The sequence below is a fragment of the Ceratotherium simum genome, chromosome 33 (genome assembly GCF_057802395.1).
Source record: "Ceratotherium simum simum isolate JZ-2026a chromosome 33, ASM5780239v1, whole genome shotgun sequence".
In the NCBI taxonomy this organism is placed as follows: domain Eukaryota; kingdom Metazoa; phylum Chordata; class Mammalia; order Perissodactyla; family Rhinocerotidae; genus Ceratotherium; species Ceratotherium simum.
Window position 1 is genome coordinate 19,071,775 of NC_141932.1, and position 21,456 is coordinate 19,093,230.

At 55.4% G+C, this 21,456-nt stretch overlaps 2 protein-coding genes across 7 annotated transcripts; one reads left to right on the plus strand and one right to left on the minus strand.

Moving 5' to 3' along the window:
• The first annotated feature begins 127 nt into the window (after nucleotides 1-127).
• On the plus strand, nucleotides 128-6,257 carry ZNF526 (zinc finger protein 526). Of its 5 annotated transcripts, none has more exons than XM_004440092.3 (3): nucleotides 203-218; nucleotides 2,119-2,219; nucleotides 2,311-6,255. In XM_004440092.3, exon 3 carries the CDS (start codon nucleotides 2,328-2,330, stop codon nucleotides 4,335-4,337), a length of 2,010 nt encoding a protein of 669 aa, XP_004440149.1. In that variant the 5' UTR covers nucleotides 203-218; nucleotides 2,119-2,219; nucleotides 2,311-2,327; the 3' UTR covers nucleotides 4,338-6,255. The 5 variants fall into 5 exon arrangements, with proteins under 5 accessions (XP_014650600.1, XP_004440149.1, XP_087277787.1 ...); XM_087421661.1 differs by lacking the exon at nucleotides 203-218 and adding an exon at nucleotides 316-1,855; XM_087421662.1 differs by lacking the exon at nucleotides 203-218 and adding an exon at nucleotides 316-530.
• A 1,095-nt stretch (nucleotides 6,258-7,352) lies between these two features.
• GSK3A (glycogen synthase kinase 3 alpha) lies at nucleotides 7,353-17,198 on the minus strand. 2 transcript variants are annotated; one of them, XM_087421663.1, is made up of 11 exons: nucleotides 16,819-17,198; nucleotides 14,904-15,091; nucleotides 13,415-13,498; nucleotides 13,138-13,248; nucleotides 11,121-11,251; nucleotides 10,920-11,026; nucleotides 9,848-9,945; nucleotides 9,669-9,764; nucleotides 8,970-9,249; nucleotides 8,623-8,715; nucleotides 7,353-8,035 (listed from the first exon to the last, which is right to left on the minus strand). In XM_087421663.1, the coding sequence occupies exons 1-11, from the start codon at nucleotides 17,105-17,107 to the stop codon at nucleotides 7,962-7,964; spliced, it is 1,551 nt and encodes a 516-aa protein (XP_087277789.1). In that variant the 5' UTR covers nucleotides 17,108-17,198; the 3' UTR covers nucleotides 7,353-7,961. The 2 variants fall into 2 exon arrangements, with proteins under 2 accessions (XP_087277789.1, XP_004440148.3); XM_004440091.3 differs by having other exon boundaries at nucleotides 9,063-9,249; nucleotides 16,819-17,186.
• Between the last annotated feature and the right edge of the window lie 4,258 nt (nucleotides 17,199-21,456).

A 21,456-nucleotide genomic window follows, 5' to 3' on the forward strand; every position in this document is an offset into this window, starting at 1 on the left:
CCACAGGGCACAGTTGTGTGCGTGGAGAAACTCGCCGAGCCCCGCCTGAGCGCCAACACGCAGGCGCAAGGGCGCGTGCCCTCCGCTGCCGGCTCTGATTGGCCGTCACGGGTAAGGGTGCCGCCCAATGGGAGGTGTGGATAGTAAGGGGTCCCGCACGCCTGGAGGAGAGGGTCTGTGTCAAGAGCGGCGGGGGCTGCAGGAGGCGAGAGAGACGGGTGAGGGCGCCGCGGGGCGGGCCGGGAAGAGAGCGCTGGGCGTACGGAGAGGGCGGAGGGAGAACTAAGGGGCCACTGGGGGTCCAAGAGCTTTGGGGCCTGCGCTGGGGCGGGAGCGGCGCGGAGTGGGAGGAGAGAGCTCCTTCCTATGTGCCCTGGAGCATTGATTGAGCTCCTGCGGTGTGCAGGACCCTACGCTTGAGCTCGTCGGCCCGCTACCCCTTGCGAGGATCTCCCAGGCTGCGTGCGGCGTTGAGAAGTCTGGTCGGAGAAAAGGGATGTGTAGCGGGAAAATTGAACTTCAGGGCCCCGGTGGGTTCTTTCCTGGAAGGACTTACTGATCTACTGTATAAAAAGCCCCCATCCCTCCCCCAATAATTCACAATCAAGATTGGGAAGGGGGGAATGTAGACGAGGAAAGTACAAATTTTAGGTCTCTCAGGCTACCTTCTATAGGGACATTTACTAGGTACCTACTTTGTGTAAGCTTTACACCAGGCACTGGGCCGCGCCCAGGGGAGTTCTCTGTTTGGAGTGGGGCTGTAAACAAGGAAAAATTGAGCTCCCAGGCCCCTGGTTGACAACTTCCAGGAAGGTCCTTTCTTGAATGGCTGATGGGTACAGGGCGCTGGCAACTCAAAAGTTAGTGAGCAAGTTGGAATAGGTAATTAAGGAAAGTTTAGCTCGTGGGCTTTTAGCGATTTATTTATTTAAGGAGCATTTATTGGACACTAGCTGAAAACAGCCCTGTGTTTTGTTGCTGTGCTGGGTCCTGTGCTGGGCTGCGTTATTGTGGGAATTCACAATCTAATAGAAGAGTTGGTCTGTTGGGAGAAGCGGAATGTGCACAGGGACAGTTAAACTCCCAGGGCCTCACTTCCTGGAGGGAGCATTATTCATTCACTGAATATCTCCTGGGTGCCTGTTGTGTGTTGAGCATTGTTCTTGGCAATGGAAATACATCAGTGATGAACAGACTAAAATCCCTGTCTTCTTGGAGCTTAATATGAGCAGCTTTTGTGTGCCAGGCTGTAAGCTGAACTCCACCTGTCCTCTGGCACTGAGATAGAGACGGTGGGGGTTGGATTCTGAAAATTAGCTCCTAGGCGTGGGAGGGGGCAGTTATTTGCTGAAGACTTTGAGCGCCTTCTGTGTGAAGGGGCCTGGGTTGGGTTGAGTTCACACATGGAGAAGGGGAGATGGGGCACATAGAGGGAAGTTCAAAAGTTAAAATCCCTGCCCCTGGTCAGTGGTTTTGTGGATGACCCTGCAATGAATCAGACCTGCCCTGTCTGCAATTTCAGTCCAGAGAGGAGCAGAGACTCTATCCCAACTTCATGATCTTTGTTATGATAGAGGTGACACAGGATATTCTAGGAACCCTGAGGAAGAAGAAGTGGCCACCACCCTGAGGTTAGAGACACATTGTCAGAGAAGGCTTTACAAAGGAAATGCTGGATAGGAGTTTGCTAGACAAGAAGATGAGAGAAATTCCTTGGCAGAAGGAATAGCAGCATCAAAGACTTAGGGTCCAAAACAGCATATCTGAAGAACTACAAGTAATGGTTCTTTCTAACCTTTATCAAGTACCAGGGACGGACTTTGTGGTCAGTACTTCTTTTAGCCCCATTTCACAGGTAAGAAAACGGTCTCAGAGACAGTGGTAGAGCTCAGACTCAAGCCAGGAGCAGGGGCCTCTGCTCTTAGACACTTTGCTTTGCTGCATCTCTGTGTGTACATGTAGAAGGAGGAAAGGTGCCTCACAGAGAGGAAACTTCACAGGCAAAGGCCGAGAGGCCCGAAAAGACATGTTGTGTTCTTGGAAGGGGTGTGACTGGACCTCTGGGTAAAGAGGGTGGCATCAGAGGCCAGACTGAGGAGAGCTGTCTCTCTCCTCCAGATGCCTGGCCACCATGGGGTGCATGTCGGCTGCAGTGTCTCAGGTTCATTGAAGACTGAGGCATAAACATTGGATCCAGACTCCCTGATTGATAGAGGCTGGTGAGTAACAGGATGGGCAAGGGAACTCCTTGAGACATCCCCCCTCCTCTTGGGTTTCTGGTGTCTCACCAGCTCCCCCTTCTTTCTTCAGGCACTGTCTTCCCCACGATGACAGAGGTGGTAGCTGAGGTGGCTGAGATGCCAACACAGATGTCGCCAGGGGCAATGGAGATGTCAACACCAGTGTTAGGGGAGATGACAGAGATATCAACAGAGGTGACTGAGATGACACCTGGGGAGGCTCTTGCCTCATCTCTCTTCTTCCAGCACCACCAGTTCATGTGCTCTGAGTGTGGCAGCCTCTACAACACACTGGAGGAAGTCCTCTCACACCAGGAGCAGCATGTGCCCACTGTCACAGAGGAGGAGGCACTGACCACCCAGGATGCTGGCCTGGATCCGGAGCTAGTGCCAGGCACTGAAAATGGGCCTTTCCAATGTGGTGAGTGCAGCCAGCTCATCCTCTCCCCCAGTGAGCTCCTGGCTCACCAGGATGCCCACCTCCGGGAGTCTGCAAGCCAGATCCAGTACCAGTGCGGGGACTGCCAGGAGCTCTTCCCCTCGCCTGAGCTGTGGGTGGCTCATCGCAAGGCCCAGCACCTTTCTGCTGCAGCAGCTGAACCACCAGTGCTGCCGCCTCTGCCTCCCCCGACACCACCACTGCCACCCACTGCTCCACTCGAAGTCAAGATGGAGCCCTATGAGTGTCCTGAGTGCTCTACCCTCTGTGCCACCCCTGAGGAGTTCTTGGAGCATCAAGGCACCCACTTTGACTCCCTAGAGAAAGAAGAGCGCAACGGGCTAGAGGAGGAGGAAGATGAGGAGGAAGATGAAGATGATGATGAAGAGACAGAGGAGGAGGAGGCAGCAGAAGAGGATGGTAGTGATGCTATGGGAGGCGACAAGTCCACAGCCAGCAGGGCCCAGGGCTGTGGGGATTGTCCCCAACACTGGACCTCAGCAGGGGCGCGCCGGCGACACAGGCGGGCATCCCGGGGCCCAGCATCAGCGGCCCACCCCTTCCACTGCAGCCAGTGCCAGCGCAGCTTCAGCTCAGCAAACCGTCTGCTGGCTCATGGGCGGGCCCATGTTGGTGGCACACACGAGTGTACAACCTGCTCCAAGGTGTTCAAGAAAGCAGCCTCACTGGAGCAGCACCTGCGGCTGCACCGCGGTGAAGCCCGCTACCTCTGTGTGGACTGTGGCCGTGGCTTCAGCACAGAACTCACGTTGGTGGCCCACCGGCGGGCCCACACTGCCAACCCATTGCATCGCTGCCGCTGCGGTAAAACATTCAGCAACATGACCAAGTTCCTCTATCACCGGCGCACCCATGCTGGCAAGAGTGGGGCGCCCCCTGCAGCAGCAGCCTCCCCAGCTCCAGCTGAGCCCACACCCCCACCACCGCCCCCTGCCCCACCTGCCCAGCTGCCTTGCCCACAGTGCTCAAAGTCCTTTACCTCGGCCTCCCGGCTCTCCCGGCACCGGCGCGCGGTCCATGGGCCCCCTGAGCGGCGGCACCGCTGCGGTGTTTGCGGCAAGGGCTTCAAGAAGCTGGTCCATGTGCGCAACCACCTGCGGACGCACACCGGCGAGAGGCCCTTCCAGTGCCACTCATGTGGCAAGACCTTTGCTTCTCTGGCCAATCTCAGCCGCCACCAGCTGACCCACACAGGAGTGCGGCCCTACCAATGCCTGGACTGTGGCAAGCGCTTCACACAGAGCTCCAACCTGCAGCAACACCGGAGGCTGCACCTGCGGCCAGTCGCCTTCGCCCGCGCACCCCGCCTCCCCATCACCGGTCTTTACAACAAGAGCCCCTACTACTGCGGGACCTGCGGCCGCTGGTTCCGCGCCATGGCAGGCCTGCGGCTGCATCAGCGGGTCCATGCCCGAGCACGGACAATGACGCTGCAGCCACCCAGATCACCGCCTCCCGCCCCGCCCCCGCCCCCCGAGCCTCAGCAGACTATCATGTGCACAGAGCTCGGGGAGACCATCGCCATCATTGAGACATCCCAGCCACTGGCACTTGAGGACACACTGCAGCTGTGCCAGGCAGCACTGGGGGCCAGTGAAGCAAGCGGGCTGTTGCAGTTGGACACGGCCTTTGTGTGACCCAGCTGAAGAGCAACAATAAAAGAGTTTGGTTGCAACAGCAAGTGTGGGCACCTCTGGGGAAAAGGGGGACTGCTCCATGGCAAGCCTCTCTGGTGCCCACCGGTGCCAGGATCCACCCTGGCCTCTTACCCACTGGCTCCTCAGAACAGTTTCTCTTGTCATCTTTCTCTGCCTGAGGGGAAACAGAAGCTCTGAGATGCAGTATGATCTGTCCCAGGTCACCCCGCTGCATTGCAAAAGTGGGGTTTGCCAAGGCTCTTTGCTCTCATCACCTTGGTCCCCAGCAACATCAGGTAACCTTTCCTGAGCCCTGACCGTGTGCCAGGTCCTTGCTGGGCATTGTCACATACCTCTTCAAGTCCTTGCTTGTCCCCCGGCCCTAGCCTTCCCTCGACTCTGGGCACCCAGGACTCGGCTCTCCCTGGTGGAGGAGGGCACTTGACTTCTCTGGGCTTCCTTAATCTCACTTTTGACAATGTGGAAGGAAAGCTATAGGTACCCAGGTGCTCGGCTGCAGACTGAGTGATGCTGGACGCCCAGGAATGAGTCAAACACCAGCTCTGCCCCAGAAGGCACGCAGTGGGGTAGGAGGAACACAAGTATAGATGGCCTTGCTCTCTAGTGTGTCTTGTTGATTCATTCACCCTGGGTGTCCTATGGCCTCCCTCACATGTGCTGGATGATGCTGGAGGCCAGAGATGTCAGGCCTCTGCCCTGCCCCTCGGGGGAGAGACAGATCTCAGCCCCAGATCCTCAGGGCTGTGATGGGGACGTGCAGGGCCAGTGGGATCCTAGAGCAGGGTACAGACCTCTGGTGGGAGATCAGGAGTCAAGAGACTTCCTAGAGGAGGTAGTCCTTGAAGAAAAAGTAGGAATCTGCTAGTGGAAGAGGAAGAGAACATTCCAGGCAGACAGCACTGCAAGGAGGGTGTGTTCTTGGTATACTTGGAGACTGTCCAGTTATTCACAACTACAGTGACAGCAGTGACAGTCTGACTGCCTAGCTGTGGCAGGCACCACAGTTAGCACTATACATGTATTATGATCCCAGCCAGCCTATGAGATGACCTCAGTATTATCCCTGTTGTACAGCTGAGAAAACAGAGACAGAGACTCACCCAGGGTCTCAGAGCTAGACAGTGGCATTGCTGAGATTTGAATCTAGACTTCAGCCATGTCTGTAACCAGTGCTGTTGAGTACTTCTTCCCTGAAACCCATGCAGGGGCCCGGGGCTCATGGAAGGATTCATAATAACTGGAGGAAGTGAGCTGGTGTCACAGTTGGCGTTTGATGGGGCCACAAAGGATCAGAGGTCTTGAGGACAGGAAGGGATCCCCAACCTTTCCAAAGGTTATCTGGGGTAACAATCCTTCCCTCTAAAAGGGGGAAGCAGGTGATTTATGGCAGGTCCAGGGGGCCTGAGGCAGAACAAGGCTGGGCAGAGGAGAGGCGATGAGGCAGGGAAGGAGGGAGGCCTAGACAGCCAGGTTAAGAAGTTGGGGCAGGGGCCGGCCCCGTGGCTTAGCAGTTAAGTGCGCGCGCTCCGCTGCTGGAGGCCCGGGTGCAGATCCTGGGCACACACCGACGCACCGCTTCTCCCGCCATGCTGAGGCGACGTCCCACATACAGCAACTAGAAAGATGTGCAACTGTGACATACAACTATCTACTGGGGCTTTGGGGAAAAAAAGGAGGAGGATCGGCAATAGATGTTAGCTCAGAGCCGGTCTTCCTCAGCAAAAAGAGGAGGATTAGCACGGATGTTAGCTCAAGGCTGATCTTCCTCACCAAAAAAAAAAAAAAAAAAAAAAGTTGGGGCAGTGCTGGAGAGAAGGGAAGGGAGAGTCATAAGTGGGGATTAGGGCTCCCTGGCATCAGGGTGGGGTGAGGAGGAGGCTAAAGATGGTCCAGGAGGGAGAGGATGGGGCCAGAACTAGGCAGAAGCTGTGGGGTGGGAGGAGGGGGAAGGACACCCTCAGTGACCTCATGGCTGACTAGATGTGAGCAGCAGGGGGGAAGAGGTCCCCACGAGCCCGAGGTCTGCCCCTTGTCCAGACCAGCCCTCCTCCGCTCTCTAGTTTACTTGCTCTATGTATTCATCTTATGAAGAAGGTGATAACCTGATGGTGTTGAGCAGGGAGGGCCAGGCTTTGTTCTAGACAGTATACAGATGCCCCTGGGGCTGGCCTAAGACTGGAGAGCCCAGATGCCACAGGAAGTCCTTGAACTCCCTCTGGGACATGTTTGAAACTCCTCTCCCTTTTTCTTCACTAGTGGAGTCCAGTGGAAGACATGTCACTTGCTCTTCCCCAGGCCCCCTTCCACTTCTGGGGCCTCCTGCCCTCGCCTACTGTTGGCACCATGTGGACAAGATACCATTTCCCTCTGCCCACAGCCCCATGTTTTCAAAGCACACAGAAAAGCCAGGCTCTCTGCGCCAACCTTACCAGGGTTGTCGCTTCCCAGCATCCCTAAACAGTGGGCCGGGTAAGTGCTCTGTTTAAGACAGAAATGAAGGCTTGGGAATCTGCTAAGGTTTGCGGACAGCTCCTCTGCCGCCGTCCATGCCCACTAAGGCTAAGTTTTGGCCTTAGTGACCCCTCATCATCCTGTGTCCCCCAGAAGGAGCAGATATAGGGCTATGAGAGAGACAGCCCTTTGTTCAAGTCCTGACTCTGCCACTTGCTCTGTGGCCTTGACCTCTCTGGTCCCCAGCTCTCTCACTGACCACCTGCAGATGACAGTGCCTCCTCCCTAGACAAAAGCAGATGATCTGTGCTGGGTCCATGGGGCAGGCTCCTCCCGGGCCCCTGCAGTGGACACACCACACGTGTAGAGGAGAGCTGAGGCGCAGGAAGGTTGGGCACCTGAGCCAGGGCTGGAACTCAGGCCTCCGACAGCCCAGCCTGGGTTCATTCTACCCTGTTCCCCTGCCTAAGCAGCCCACTCCTGTCCCAGGACAGCCCCCCAGGCACCTCCCTCACCTCTGGAAACAGGTGGCCAGACAGGAAGCAGGTTTTCATGCCAATAATTTATTGAACGGAGGTCTGTACACAGGCAAACCTTACTGTGGAAACTAAGACATCAGGAGCTCCCCCACTCCCCCGGCCCTCCAGGGTGGGGAGAGGAGGGAGGAGACCTTAGGGGCAGAGGACAGGAAGGGGGACACAGCTGTAGGAGGGGGTGGGGCCAGGTTGGACGGTGCGAATCGACGTTTTCTTTAAGAAAAAAATTATAACAATCTATTTACACCCGGGGGCCAGGAAAAGGAAGAGGAGGAGATGGGGTGGTCTGGTTCTATTTACAAGGGACACAGGATAGGACGGGGGTTGGAGGAGGTGGAGGCCTGGGGGGAGGGGAGGGGGCCAAGAGGGTAGGAGGTCCCCATGCCCCCAACCCCTGTCCTTCCTTCTCTTCCCTCCCCACAACCAGTTAAAATCCTCTTAAAAAGCCCACCACATGGGTGAGGCTGGTGAGGGAGGGACTGGAGGTGGGGACAGGGACTCATTTACCTCTGCCCTCTAGTCTCTGGGCCCAGCCAGGGCAGGAGCTTGATGGGCTATGGCCCCCCTTCCCAGCCCCACTTGGGGCTCCCAGATGGAAGGGCAGTTGGCGGGGCCCTCAGGAAGAGTTAGTGAGGGGAGCTGTGGCATCGGTCGACGGCCAGTCCGAGCCGGTCTGAGCCTCACTTAAAGCTGAGGGGAAGGAAGGAGCAAATTAGCCTTTGCCTTTTAGACCCGCCCACCCCCGAGAGCAGGAAGTCAGTGTGAGATGCTATGTTAGAAACTGAAAGCTGTCACTTTAGGTCCAGGGTTGCAAACTCAAATGCCAAAGAGCCAAGCTGGTCACTGAGTGACTCACACCACGGAGCCTGGCCCCACATAAAAGGGGGCAGCCAGAACTCGGCTGAGCTGACAGTACTGCCCTGAGGAGAGGCAGGCCCACTCCTGTCCAGTCAGATTTTCTTCCCCAAGAGAAACAGGAAATCTGGATTTGTACGTGAAATGGCCCCAGTTTTTCAATGTGGACAACAAATTCAACTTTTTGTTTGTTTGTGCAAGCCAAACATACGTCTTCGGTTTTCCAGTTAGTATTTAAACACAAATATAGGCAATAATGCCCTACAAAGGAGGCCATTCACATGTTGTAACTATGCTTTCTATACCATCAAAACGTCAACAGTTTTCAAATACCTGCAGGAAACTCAGAGGCTGTGAGAACAGGCCCACCCCCTAGGCTGAGAAAAGCTGCTTTAACCTGCAGCAAATGGTGCCCAACTTACCTTGTGAGGATGGAGTGAGGGTGGCAGTGCCCGCTGGGGACCTCAAGTGAGGAGGGATGAGAATGGCGTTGAGAGATGGTTGGATGGAGAGTTCTAGAGACAGGAATGGACAAGCCCAGTCAGGGGGCAGGACATCTGGAGACCCAGTTGGGGTTATAAAGGGGCACCAAATGGGGACCCAGCTCTTTGCAAGGCCAGTTGTTTGGGGACACATGTAGTCACTGAATGCTTTAAATGAAAAACTGGAAATAGGCTCACACAGGAGATCGCAGAGCACATGTGAAGCAGGTTTGGGTCTCCCTGAATCAGGGGCATCTCCCAAGCCCCAGGCCTTCCTGGTAACCCACCCTCAGTTCCCCACTCCTGTCTTCCGCACCAAGCTCTTCTCTGCAATCTTTGGCTGCCCCTCCAGCTCCCCAGATCCCAGGCTGTGCCCTCACCGCCAGGACTGAAATTGAAGAGGGGGGGAAGCGGGCGGTTGTTGGGGAGCTGGGTTCCGTGACATCGCAGTTCATCAAAGAAGCTGTGGGCGCAGGCTTCCAGCGGGGAAAGCCTCGAGGACGGTGTGTACTCCAGCAGGCTAGAGCAGAGCGCAATGGCCTCGGGCGGCGTTCGAGATTTAAACACCTGGGGGGAGGGGGAGGCACGAGGTCATGAGGGTAAGCTGCCCCGGGCACTGGCATACTCCTGCACCTCACTGCCACAGTGCCCACAGCAGACATGACTGCCTGCTTCCCATGAACACATTTTCCAAATGAGGAAACAGGCACAACCACTGAAGGGAGGTCAGTTTGTATGGGGTGAGCAGCCTGCCCAGGTCTCATCGCTGGGCCCTGCTGTGAGCCTGTTTCCCCACCATAAAAATGGGACTTTTAAATTTACCGTGGATCTTGAACTTTTACAGTATGAGAAATTCCATAAACTTTGAAATCTGATGAAAGTTACTGACCCGCTCCCAAGCCATGACTCTGTAGCCAGGTCCCCAGACCAGCTGGCCTCCAATGGAGACCTCAGCCATACTGCCTGAGCCCCTAGCCCTGCCCCACCTTTGTCCAAGGGTGAGCTTTAATCTGGGGGAACTTGAACTCCGTGTAGTTGGGGTTCATCTCTCGGATCTGTTCCCGGGTTGGTGTTCCCAGCACCTATAGGGAAAGGGAGCGGTGTGACGCAAGGCCCCTTCCCTGAGCCCCACCCCTGCCCGCCCTGGCCCTGGCCCTGCTCTCACCTTGATGATCTCCACCAGCTGGTCTACTCCACTGTCCCCAGGGAAGATGGGCTGGCCCAAGAGGAGCTCGGCCAGTACACAGCCAGCTGACCACACATCTGAAGGGGAATGGAGGAGGGTCAGGGTGAGGCAAGCAGGGCTACCATGTCCATTCCCTCACAAACACTTCTATTCCTCGGGGTCATCCTGAGAGGTGCCAGGAGGCCCATTTTCTCAGTTCAGAGAGGAAGCACCAAGGTCATACACAGTTTAGGAACACTGGAGCCTGACTTTGAACCTCCAGGTCTGCCTGACTGCGCTGCACTCTCCCATCTCTGTGTTTCCAGCCCTCATTGCCTCTCCTCGCTCAGCAACCCCAACAAGCCCTTTGCCTCTAGCCTGGAGGACAGACCAACAGGCCTGGAACAGGCACTTGTGTTCTCTGGGGCTCAGGAAGGTAAAGCCTTAAGTTCTGGGCTGCCTTACTCACTTCCTAGCCCCTGTCCTGCCCATGGGAACAGCTGCAGTCTAGTAGTCTCACCCCGCCCTGGTCTGTACCTTGACCCCCCACGGCACAAGTTCACACCTAAGGACCACACGCTTTCCTCAAACTGCTAACGAATGTTCTCTTCCAAACACTTTCCACACCCTCTCCTCATGCCTGGAAGGTGGCACTGTCATCCCTACCAACAAGGAAGGACACACAGGCCCTGTGAGCAGGTCACACCCTCATGGTGGCATAGTCTCACCTCTATTCCCCCAAGTTCACTGTCAGCCCCTCCCCTCCAGCTGAGAACAGAGAGCTGACCAGGAGGTTCCAGAGCTGGTATGGACTCTGGAGTCAGGTCAGCTTTCAAAGCCCAGCCCTGCCCAGTCCCAGCGGTGCAACTGCGAGCAGGTGGCCTCACCGCTCTAAGCCTTAGACTGCTCATCTATAAAACGAGTGTACAACAGCATCACCCTCCTAAGTTTGTGAGGACTGGATAAAAGAACGGATGTTAAGCTTTTATCACTGAGCCTGGCAGACATACAGAAAGAACTCAAAAACTGCCATGACTGCCAATCCCCACCCCCACCCTCCCCTAAGTCTGACCGATGGACGAGGTATAATCAGTGGCTCCAAAGATCAGCTCCGGGGCCCGGTAGTAGCGAGAACAGATGTAGGAGACATTTGGCTCCCCCCGGACCAACTGCTTTGCACTATGGGAAGAAATGGGCAGAAGTAAACACAAGGCAAATGTCAGGGTCCCTCCTCGCCCCTTCAGCCACCTGGCAAACCCCAGGTCAGGCCCACCTGCCAAAATCGCAGAGCTTGAGGACAGCGGTGTCGGGGTCCACCAGCAGGTTCTGGGGCTTGATGTCGCGGTGACACACACCCTGGGAGTGGATGTAGGCCAAGCTCCGGAAGAGTTGGTACATGTACACCTAGGGCAGGCAGGGGACAGCAGAACTCCAGCCCAGCTCTCCCACAGAGCATGCCACTGCTCCACCCTCTGGCCTCAAGAGCCCTTCCAGGCCCATTCTCCCAGACTTGAAAACTCTTCTGCTGCCCCTTGGTTCTCCAACTTCAGTATACACCAGAATCCCTTGGAAGCCTTATTAAAACAGGGACTGCTGGGCCCCACTCCCAGAGTTTCTTATTCAGTAAGTGCATGATGGGGCATCTGCAACAAGCCCCCCAGTGCTGGTGCTGGTCCACACTTTGAGAACTACTGCTTCAATCACACACCTCAGCAGAAGCCTGATAAATAAGACAGAGACCTGAGGAAGGCCTGTTTTAAAGAAGGGTGGGGTGGGCTGGCCCCGTGGCTTAGCGGTTAAGTGCGCGCGCTCCGCTGCTGGCAGCCTGGGTTCGGATCCCGGGCGCACACCGACGCACCGCTTCTCCGGCCGTGCTGAGGCTGTGTCCCACATACTGCAACTGGAAGGATGTGCAGCTATGACATACAACTATCTACTGGGGCTTTGGGGGAAAATAAATAAATAAATAAAATCTTTAAAAAATAATAATAATAAAAAAAATAAAGAAAGATGGGGAGCCAGGCACTCAGCTTCCCCCTCACCAAAACCACTGGCTATAGGAAGGACTCAGCCTCCTTCACCTCCCAGTCAAAACCCCCCTACCCCTCTCCAGCTGGGTTTTCCTGCCACTCTCCCTCCTGCTGACTAGAACATAAGTGCCAAGAGAACAGGGATCTTTGTGTTTTCATCACTGCCATGTCCCCCAGGGCCTAGACCAGGGCCTGGCACGTAATAACTGCTCAGGCCTGCTTCCTGGGCCCCCTCCTCCTCTGTTCCCGCTGCCCTTGGCCAGAGATGCCACTTCCTTGCCCTGTTCCTGGTCTCCTCCCAAGGAAGGCTTCCTTGATCCTTCTCACCCCCAATGCAGGCAGGGCTGGGGCCTCCTCTGTTTCCCGAATCCCCTGTGCTCCTCCTAGTATGGCAGGTGCTAGTAGTTTTCTAGTTCTCTGTGACGATACCTGTCTACCCTGCTCAACTGAGAGCTTCAGGAGCAAAGCCTAGGTCTCAGTCAGCTGGACCTGGCACACAAGCAGCCAGAGGGCAAATTCACCAAACGAGAGAACTCCCTCCCAAGAGATGAGGTCCCACAGCACCAACCACTGGTAGAACCCCATGGCTCACCTAGACCCAGGGTGCTTAAAGCTGCGGGAGGAGCAGCTGGGCCCCAAGCAACCTCCAGCAAACTTGAACCCACCCACCTCCTCCCAGTGCAGCAGGCTGCTCCAGCGTCTGTTGTCCACACCATCCCTAGGCTCATTCATTCATTCATTCATTCATACACCTCCTGAGGGATAGTAACACCCCGGGCACAGCACCAGGCACTGGGGAATGAGCCTGCACAGACAATAGATGAAGGTACATGATTTTCTGGTTCTGTGGGCACTAACCTTCCTCCAACCCTGCCTCCTTCCGACCCCCCTCTGCCAAGGCTCCAAAGGCCAAGACTCTGATGTCAATATCTGCCCCTGTGTATTCTCGGTCCCCAACACGATTCTGAGCTAAGCCCACCAACACTACTAGTGCCACTGGGCTCCCAGTGGAATCGAGCAGGCACCTTGTAGCCTCCCTAGCCCCCGATCAGCCCATCTCCCCGATTTAGTCAGGCTTCCGGTTGGGCTACCCTGCATTTGGCAAGCTCCATCTCCGGGGGTATGGAGACAATGGCAGGGAACACAAGGCCTCCAGAAACCAACGTAAACCTGGAAGATGAGGGAACCCACAGAAGGCAGGAGGGTTGGGTGCCGCTGGCTTTGTGGGCTTGGGCCCCAGCAGCCTGCCTGCCTGCCCACCTTGACATAGATGATAGGGATGGTCAACTTGGCCTTGGTGAAGTGGCGAGCCACCCGGTACACCGTCTCGGGCACGTATTCCAGCACCAGATTTAGGTAAAGCTCATCTTTCTGCAGAGAGCAAAGAAGAGGTGTGAGGCACTGTGAGAAAAAGGTGAGAAATGGGGGAGGGAAGGTTTGTGGGGAATAATGAGGGGGAGGACAGGCAATCATGAGAAAGGCAGACAGGAAACAGGTGGAGTCAAGGTGGAGAACTCCCCTATACTGGAGGGCTCACCTTCTCCCCACTGGAGTAGAAAAAGTATCTCAGCCTCACGATATTGCAGTGGTCCAGCTTACGCATAATCTGCAGCTCTCGGTTCTTGGGGGCAAAGGGAGAGAGCCTCAGAAAACAACCAACTCTCTCTGCCTCCCCTCCTTAGCACCCCTCACCACAGCCCTACTCCCTCATTCCTGCCAACAGAGCCAGGCAGCTACTCCCTGGGTCCCAGCTCCAAGGACCCTCTGGGGGAGCCCCTAATTCCTCACCCCCAACCCATTCCCCTCACACACAAGCTGGAGGTCTATAGGCTAAATCTCGACCACAGATGTGCCGTCTGCAGCCCACTTTTAAAAAATGTTTGATTTATTGCTAACATTTCAAAATCAAACAACATCAAGTATAAATCCAGTTTTCCAGCTTCTCTTGAAAAATCAGATAATGTGGCCACATGAGGCCCGCCTCCCCGCATGGCACAGCAACAACAGACAAGTAGTGGCCATCCAGTTCACCTTGGTCCTCACTCCTCCTTATTGCTTCCCCTGGAGGCATCTGAGCCCTTGAACCCTGGCTTGGATTCTGAGTCCCAGACTCCAGGCTTCCAATTCTCATCTTCCGAGAAGGGATCTAGCCTCAGCCTCTTCCCAGAAGGCCCGGTCTCAGCATTCTCCCCTATTCTCTGTTCCCCTCCGGGGCCTCAGAACTCCCCACCCTCAGATCCCTCTCACTTCTGGGACTCTACACAAATCAAATTCTGACTGACACCTGGAGCTCCTCCTGCCCCTGAGAGTACACACTGCCAAGACCCAGGCCCTGACCCGGTTCCCTCCCAGCCTAGGCTCAGTTCTCCTACATCCAGACTAACCTGGGCTCCAAAATGCCAGTCCTTCAAACACCAGTTATCCCTCAACTTCCACCTCCTCCATCTCCTAGTTCCCTGGGCCTTCACTAGCTCACAGGGCACCCCTTCCTGAGGGGGACAGAGCCCCACACCAAGGCACATGGTTTGGTGAGCGCTGACAGGCTCACCTTGCACTTGCCAAGTCCCTGGGGCAGAGCTCGGCCTTGCAAACATACTCATCAGCCCCACCAGCTTCCTTTCTCCTCTTGGCAGAAGTGTAACTTACTGGTTAAGATGGAGGGCTTGGGAATTAGAGGGCAGATTCTAGTCTTGACCTCAGGCAATTCTCTTATCTGAGTCTCAGTTTCCAGTTTCTGCTTACTTAGAATGGAAATAACAACAGTACCTGCCCTCAAAGAATCTTTACATAAATTAAACAAGAACTGCCTACAAAGCACTTACACAGAGCAAAAGACCAACACTGTCAACTCTGGGCTCTCCTGGAACCCACATCCCATCTTCCACACAACTCACTCTCTGCTTTCTCCATTCCCCTCTGGCCCATGCTCAGATCCCCCAGGGAACCCCAAGTCCAGCACTCGCACTGGGGCTCTCTCACCAGTCAGGCCCAGTCAAACCTCCTTGTCCCCATTCCCTGCAAGCTACCTTGAACCTCTTGTCCTGGAGAACCTTCTTGATAGCCACCAGTTCCCTGGTCTCTGCCAGCCGTGCCTGGTACACGACCCCAAACGAGCCATTGCCAATCACTTTGATGTCTGTGTAAGCCACCTCCTGGGACCGCTCTGGGCCTTGGCCTAGAGTGGCTACCACTGTGGTCACCTTCCCGCTGTCACCTGGGGAACAACAAAGGGGACACACAATCCATTGACTTTTCCCCTCTGGCCACCACCCCATTGTGGGGCTGTGAGAGGGAGGGGAATCTCTACTGGGGGTCTCTTTGTCCCTTCCTTGCTTTTGAGGACCAGTGCCCTTTCCCCTCTTCCCTTCAGGGGAATCCTGCCTCCTCCCATATGGGAGAATACTGACACCTAAATCTCTTGCCGTTCAAGGGTTGGTAACCCCTAATTTCCACTTTGAGTAAGCAGTAAACCACTGGTCCCCCTTGGTTTGAGGAGATACTGACTCTCCCAGATGTTGAATCCATCTACTCAGCTCACTGCCCTCTGGCCCCTCCTGACTGGGGAAAGCCTGACCTAACCTCTTCCACTTGAGAGCAGAAACCCTGAGGTACTTCTACTTTGGGAAAGCACTAATGTTTCTCACAGCTCTGGGGATAGTGACCTCTAAGTCTTCCCCAGTGGGGCTGGTAACTTCACCACTGGTTTTTGGTGACAGAAATCAATGACTCCTCCTGCTATGAGTGCTAGTGCCCTGACTCACTTTTTGGGGTCAGTTAACCCTTACCCAAATACTTTGGGGTTAGAAAAGGCACTGACCTGACCTCCTCATCTGTGTGGTTCAGAGCCCCAGACCTCTTTTCCTGTATATGGGTGGTCCCTAATGGGCAAGCCAACTGTGAGAATGGTGAACCTGATCTCTATTATCAGGGAGCTAACTCAGCCTCAGTCCTTTGAAGGAAAGCTAGAATTCCCCATTCCATTTTCCAAATGGCAGTGAACTTTGGTGGCATTCTCAGGGGATGGTGACCCCTTTTCTTCAGCGAACTGATGAAAGGTTCCCCAAAGAAAAGGGGTCACTGATGAATCAAATCCATTTTGAGGGGCCAGTGACACCTTCTTTTGGAGGGAGATGATCCTACATAGCTATTTTTCCAGAGCCAATGATACCATATCTCAGAACAATGAAAGAGATATATAACCTCAGATTTATATTCTATGCAGAACTATGACCCTCCCCAACCCCCATTCCATTTTTGTGAAAGGAGACCCACCAAGTCATAGTTTTTTGAAGAACAGTGACTATGAACTTGGTCTGAAGGGTATGCTGACTCCCAATCTGTCCTTATCTCTAAGCAGCAGCAACCATTAATTTCCACCAATGGGGATACAATTGTACATATTATAGATGGGTAATGATACTAAGGCTTGTGTTTTAAAAGGGAAGAGGACCTGGGTAGCAAGTTTGGAAAGCCCTGGCCCTGCTCTTTGGGGACACAGTAACCCCAAATTCCCCTTCTCTAAAGGGAAGCAAATTCAGATCCCCCTTTTTGGGTAGTGGTGGTGGCGATCTTATTCTTGTTTTCTTTGGGAACAATAACCCTTCAGCCCTATTTGCAAGCGACGATGACCCCTGGTCCTGTTCTCTAATGGATGGCAATGTCAGATCCCTGTTTTTACGGCTCAAGGACCCAAGACCTTGCTACTGGAAAAAGAGAAACCTGTAATCCCTATTTCTTTTAGAGTTAATAATTCTAATTCTAAACTCCAAGTGATGGTAATCCCCCAAATCCCTTTCTCCGGGAGGCGGAGAGCTCAAATCCCAGTTTTGGGAGGCACAGCGACCCAGAGCTCCTATCTTGGCATAAGGAAGAAGCTAATCGACGTTTGAGGGGCTTCAGGAACCCTAACCTCCACCCCTCACGGGCGCCGCTAGTACTCACGGCCCAGCTTCACTCCTGGCGGCGGGAAGCTGGTACCCGCGCCGGGGCCGCCGCTGCCTCCTCCGCCGCTGCCGCTGGGGCCACCTCCGGAGCTCGAGGCCCCCACGCCCCCACCCATGGCTCCGACTGACGTCTTCCCGCCGCCGCTGCCGCCCGGGCCGGAGGCCGAGCCTCCGGGGCCGCCACCGCCGCCGCCGCCTCCGCCTCCGCCGCCTGGCTCAGCGAACGAGCTGGTTCGCGCCCGGCCCGAGCCCCCAGGGCCGCCCCCCGAAGGCGCGCCGCCGCTCATGGCGCCGAGCGCAGGCCCAGGCCGCGGGGCTCGGGCTGCCCGGGCTGCCCCAGCCGCCGCTGCCGCCGCCGCCGCCTCCCCCGGGCTCCGGCCTCTTCCAGGCCGCGCCGCTCGGGCTCCGGCTCCGGCCCAGCGCCCGCCGCGGGGCACGCCGGGAGATGCAGTCCGCCTGCCCTCCGCGCCGCGGTCGCCGCCCTCGGCGCGCACGGAGCGCCGCGAGGCACGCTGGGAAATGGAGTCCGCCAAGGCCTCAGAGTGAACCGCGGGGATGATGGGTCGCGCTGCACGTCGGGAAATAGAGTCCTGGGCAATAAGTCGGCCGATTGTGCCGACAGCGGACCTCGAAGCACTTTGGGAAGCAGAGTCAGAGTCGCACACTCACTCCATTGCGGCAACGACGAGCCCTTAGGTGTGCCTCAGAAACGTAGTCTAAGCCACACCATCAGTGAGCTATGTAGGTCTGATGCACGCCGGGAAACGGAGTCAGGTCGCTTACTTAGTCTATTGGCTATGTATGCTGACCGGCGCCAGGTGCTCTCTGGGAAATTGAGTCAGCGCCTGTAGACCCGCAGATATCGGGCTGTGAGGCAAGCCGGGAAATGGAGTCGTCGCCACGCCCTCACCGCATTGCAGGTGTAAAGCGACTCCCAAAGCACGCCGGGAAACGGAGTCCCCTGTGATCCCTGAGCGCCTCCCTCCCCGGCCCCTCAAGTGGATACTGCAGTTCCGGAGATAGGCTAGGAAATGGAGTAGGTACAGCGCTCCTCCTCCCTCGTACGCTAGGCCGCAGTCCCTGCTGGGAAATGTAGTCAACACCACGACTTCCGAGCCGTTGCTACAGAGAGCCCTTCTGTCTTCTGGGAAATGGAGTTCAAGGCAGCCTCCCCTTTGACTGAAGGGGAGGGATCTACCATGAGCTTGAAACATGCTGGGGAACAGTCCAGACCGGATCCTGAGCCTTTGTGAGGCGAGACTGCAGAGGCTTGCCGGGAAGTGGAGTCCAATGGGAACCCTCGGGAGAGCGTGAGCGAAAGGTGAAAGACGGCAGTACCCTGGGGAGACTGACGAGTGTTTCAACGCCTTCTTCCCCGCCCCCAGGTCCCAAGGAAGAGCCGAAATCAGTCAGGGGCTACTGGAAAATGAAGTCCAAACACTCCTTCCAGTTCCAAGTTTCCCCAAATCGGAAAGGAAAAACACCCCGCAAACGATTTGGGAAACAGTTTCCCGCGGTTTCTCAGAACACTATAGTCTTCGGATACAGTCTAGTTTTTTCTAGCAATGTGGGTTGTACCAGGAGGCTGAGCCAAGCGTTAAAAAAGATGAAAATACAATTTGTCTTGAACCCCCATTCAGTTTTTTGCGTTCTCTCGCTTCCTAGTTACAGGATCCTGGAGGGACCAAAACAAGGAAGCCGGCTGCTAGGAGTAGCCTCGGGTTTTGTGCACGCATTATGTCGCCCCATTTACCGATTAATATCCGGAAAGACAGTAGCCCCAAAGGACGCTGGGAAACAGAGTTCGTGTGTGTGTGTGTGTGTGTGTGTGTGTGTGTGTGTGTGTGTGTGCCGGAAGTACTTGGAACTGGAATAAAATCACCCTCAGCCCCTCCCGCCTCGCGGAATGATGGGAAATGGAGTCTCCAGACTTTAATCCCAACCTGTGTTCATACTGTCTGCTGTTTTTGTTGTTTATTCTGGTGAGGAAGATTAGCTCTGAGCTAACATCTGATGCCAATCCTCCTCTTTTTGCTGAGAAAGATTCCCCCTGGGCTAACATCTGTGCCCATATTCCTCTACTTTATATGGGACCCCGCCACAGCATGTTTTGACAAGCATTCCTGTGTGCTCGCCTGGGATCCGAACCTGCGAACGCCTGGCTGCTGAAGCGGAGCCGCCGCACTTAACCGCTATGCCACTGGGGCGGCCCCCTCTCTGCCCTTTCTGAAGCCTGAAGAAAGTCTCCACTCATTCTGTTCCTGACTGCAATTCCCAGCGGACGTAGACCGCTGGCACGCGACAGAAGGCAGCGCTAAAACCTTTTCAGACTACATTAACCAGAAGGCAAAGCGCGGACACACTTCCGCTCCCTTCTCAATGAATGTGGCTGCATCACGCACAGCCCGGAGCGAGTCTTTCTGGGAATTGTAGTTTCTCAGCCAACCGGTGCCTGCTGCCCTCTGATGGCAGCTCGGAGTCGAAAAGCAAAAATCTGAGAGAAGCTCCAAAGCCTGGGGAATCGTACACCGGACCAAGAAGGCCCACAAGGGCAGGCAGCGCAGCGTTACTTAACTGGCCGTTACTTAACGGCCAGAACCCGTGGGACATGCGCAATGGGCCACGCGTGGGCAACCGCCGCGAAGGGATTGGGATCCGTGGGAGTCTGAGGGCGACCGTCTCAGGGGATCTTACCAGGATGTTTGTAGGGGCTGAGAACGTTTGTGGAGGAGTGCTAGGGTGGGTTCTAAGTGTCTCTGAGGGGCCTATGGGTATCTGAAGGTGCTCAGGGGAGTCCGTGGAGAGGTGAAGGGATCTTACTGGGGACCAGTAGAGAAGTCAGGGGACTTAGGGTGTCTTTAAAAGGTCTATGGGACACTGAGAAACTACTGGTGACTGAGGGGATCTCTGAGGGACCTGAAGGGGTGAGGGATGGTTGAGTAGCATCAGGAAGGAGGTTTGGGGGGGTGTGAGGGTGCTGGGGGTTATAGGTTTGAAGGGGGTCTCTGATGGGATGAATTAGTTGGTGAAGTCGTGTGAGATCTACGAAAGGCTTTCTACTTGGACTCAGAGATCCCGGAGGATGTGGAAGGGAGCAAGGGTGTGGTCTTGCAGGAACTGTGAATAGATTTAAGTGCGTCATTAAAGATTAGAGGAGCCGCTGGAGTTTTCAAGACCAGATGGCACCAGTGACATCCCACTCAGCCAGAATTTGGGGCAGCAAGTCTGGGTGGGCTGTGGTCTGACCTGGAGAGCAGTTCTGGAGCTGAGCACTTTTTGAGTCCATATTAGACCTGGTTAGAGGTGCTTTGAAGGCACTGGCATCAGAGGCTGAGACTAGTCAGGGTCCTCCCCCTCCCCACAGTGATGACATCCCCCTTTCTCCATCACACCGCCACCAACTCAGCTGCATCTATGTTGCCAAGAAACATGCCTCATCCCAACTTCCAGAAATAACCCAGTGGCCCCCACCCCAGGGAGTGCCTTACATCACCCAGGAGAGGGAGCAGTTGCCCACAGGCCGCCTCTGGAGCTTAGGTTTCCTGCCAGTACCCCAGCCCTGGATCCTCTCTTCACTGCCAACCGACATCATCTGGGACCACCCACCCTGGGCTGGCATGAAGTGAAGATGAATCAAGAGTGGATAAGAGTTGCCAGTTTCTTTCCCCTCAGAGTTGCACAGGGTGGGGTTTCATGTGCAGCCTGTTCAACAGGCCCTGAGCCCTCAATTCCCACTCTCTTAGCAGCTGTGTGACCTTGGGGCAACTCCTTCCCCTCTCTGGGCCTCAGGCTCCTCACCTGCACTGAAAGGGTTGAGCTGTCTGTAAGGGCACTTCATGCCTGGATTCCTCCTTCTGACTCTCTCATCCCTGACTCGAACTCTCCAACCTGGGCTTCTAGCTTTATGAGCTCACCACTCAGATCCTATGATCTTGAGACCCTGGTCTACATCCAACCATCCTGGCTTTTAGGGGTTGTTGAAAGAACACGGGCTTCAGAGACAGACCTCATTTAAGCCCATCCTGGCTGAGCTTAGGGCCTTGGGCAAGTCATTTCACTGAGGCACTTGCCCCTACCTTGCTGGATGTTGGAGATAAAGCACTGCAGCTCCTAACTAGGTACTAGGTACTTGGCTCACAGTAGCTCAATCAATAGCAACCAGGATTAAGCTAGGCCCTTCCCAACTTGCTGGCAGAGGGTGTTCCCATGGTTCCATAGGAAGACCTTGCAAAGTCTACATTTCAAGAGACAGTGCAGGCCTGCCGCCAAAGGAGTCCCAAATGCACTCAGAAGCGCCCTAAGAATGATGTGTGGCAGGATACTAGAGGTGGTCCAAAAGGAGTTTCAGGCCTTTAGCAGTCTGGGGTCCTGGGTAGGAACTCAGAGCGAGAGGAAAGGTATTGCAGGCAATCAGAAGAGCAAGGACAGTGGTGTGGTGGTGACGAGCCTAAAGTGCTTCCAAGGACGCGCAGATCCCCATGGAATAGGGGAGCAGTCAGAGGGGACGAGTGTGCCTGGGACCTTACTCATCAGGCCCCTGGGGGCTAGGCTATGTGCCCCCGAGGTTGGGAGAGCATTTCCCAAGCCTGAATTTGCCTCATTCTGAGGCAGTTAGGCTGTCCGGCCATAGATCCAC

Coding starts and splice junctions, on each gene's coding strand:
- ZNF526 (XM_014795114.2), top strand. CDS start 128: ATGGGAGGTGTGGATAGTAAGGGGTCCCGCACGCCTGGAGGAGAGGGT. Junction 219..2,310: donor GCAGGAGGCGAGAGAGACGG/GTGAGGGCGCCG, acceptor TTCTTTCTTCAG/GCACTGTCTTCCCCACGATG.
- GSK3A (XM_087421663.1), bottom strand. CDS start 17,107: ATGAGCGGCGGCGCGCCTTCGGGGGGCGGCCCTGGGGGCTCGGGCCGG. Junction 13,249..13,414: donor TCTACTCCAGTGGGGAGAAG/GTGAGCCCTCCA, acceptor TGCTCTCTGCAG/AAAGATGAGCTTTACCTAAA. Junction 9,765..9,847: donor AGCTGGTGGAGATCATCAAG/GTGAGAGCAGGG, acceptor CTTTCCCTATAG/GTGCTGGGAACACCAACCCG.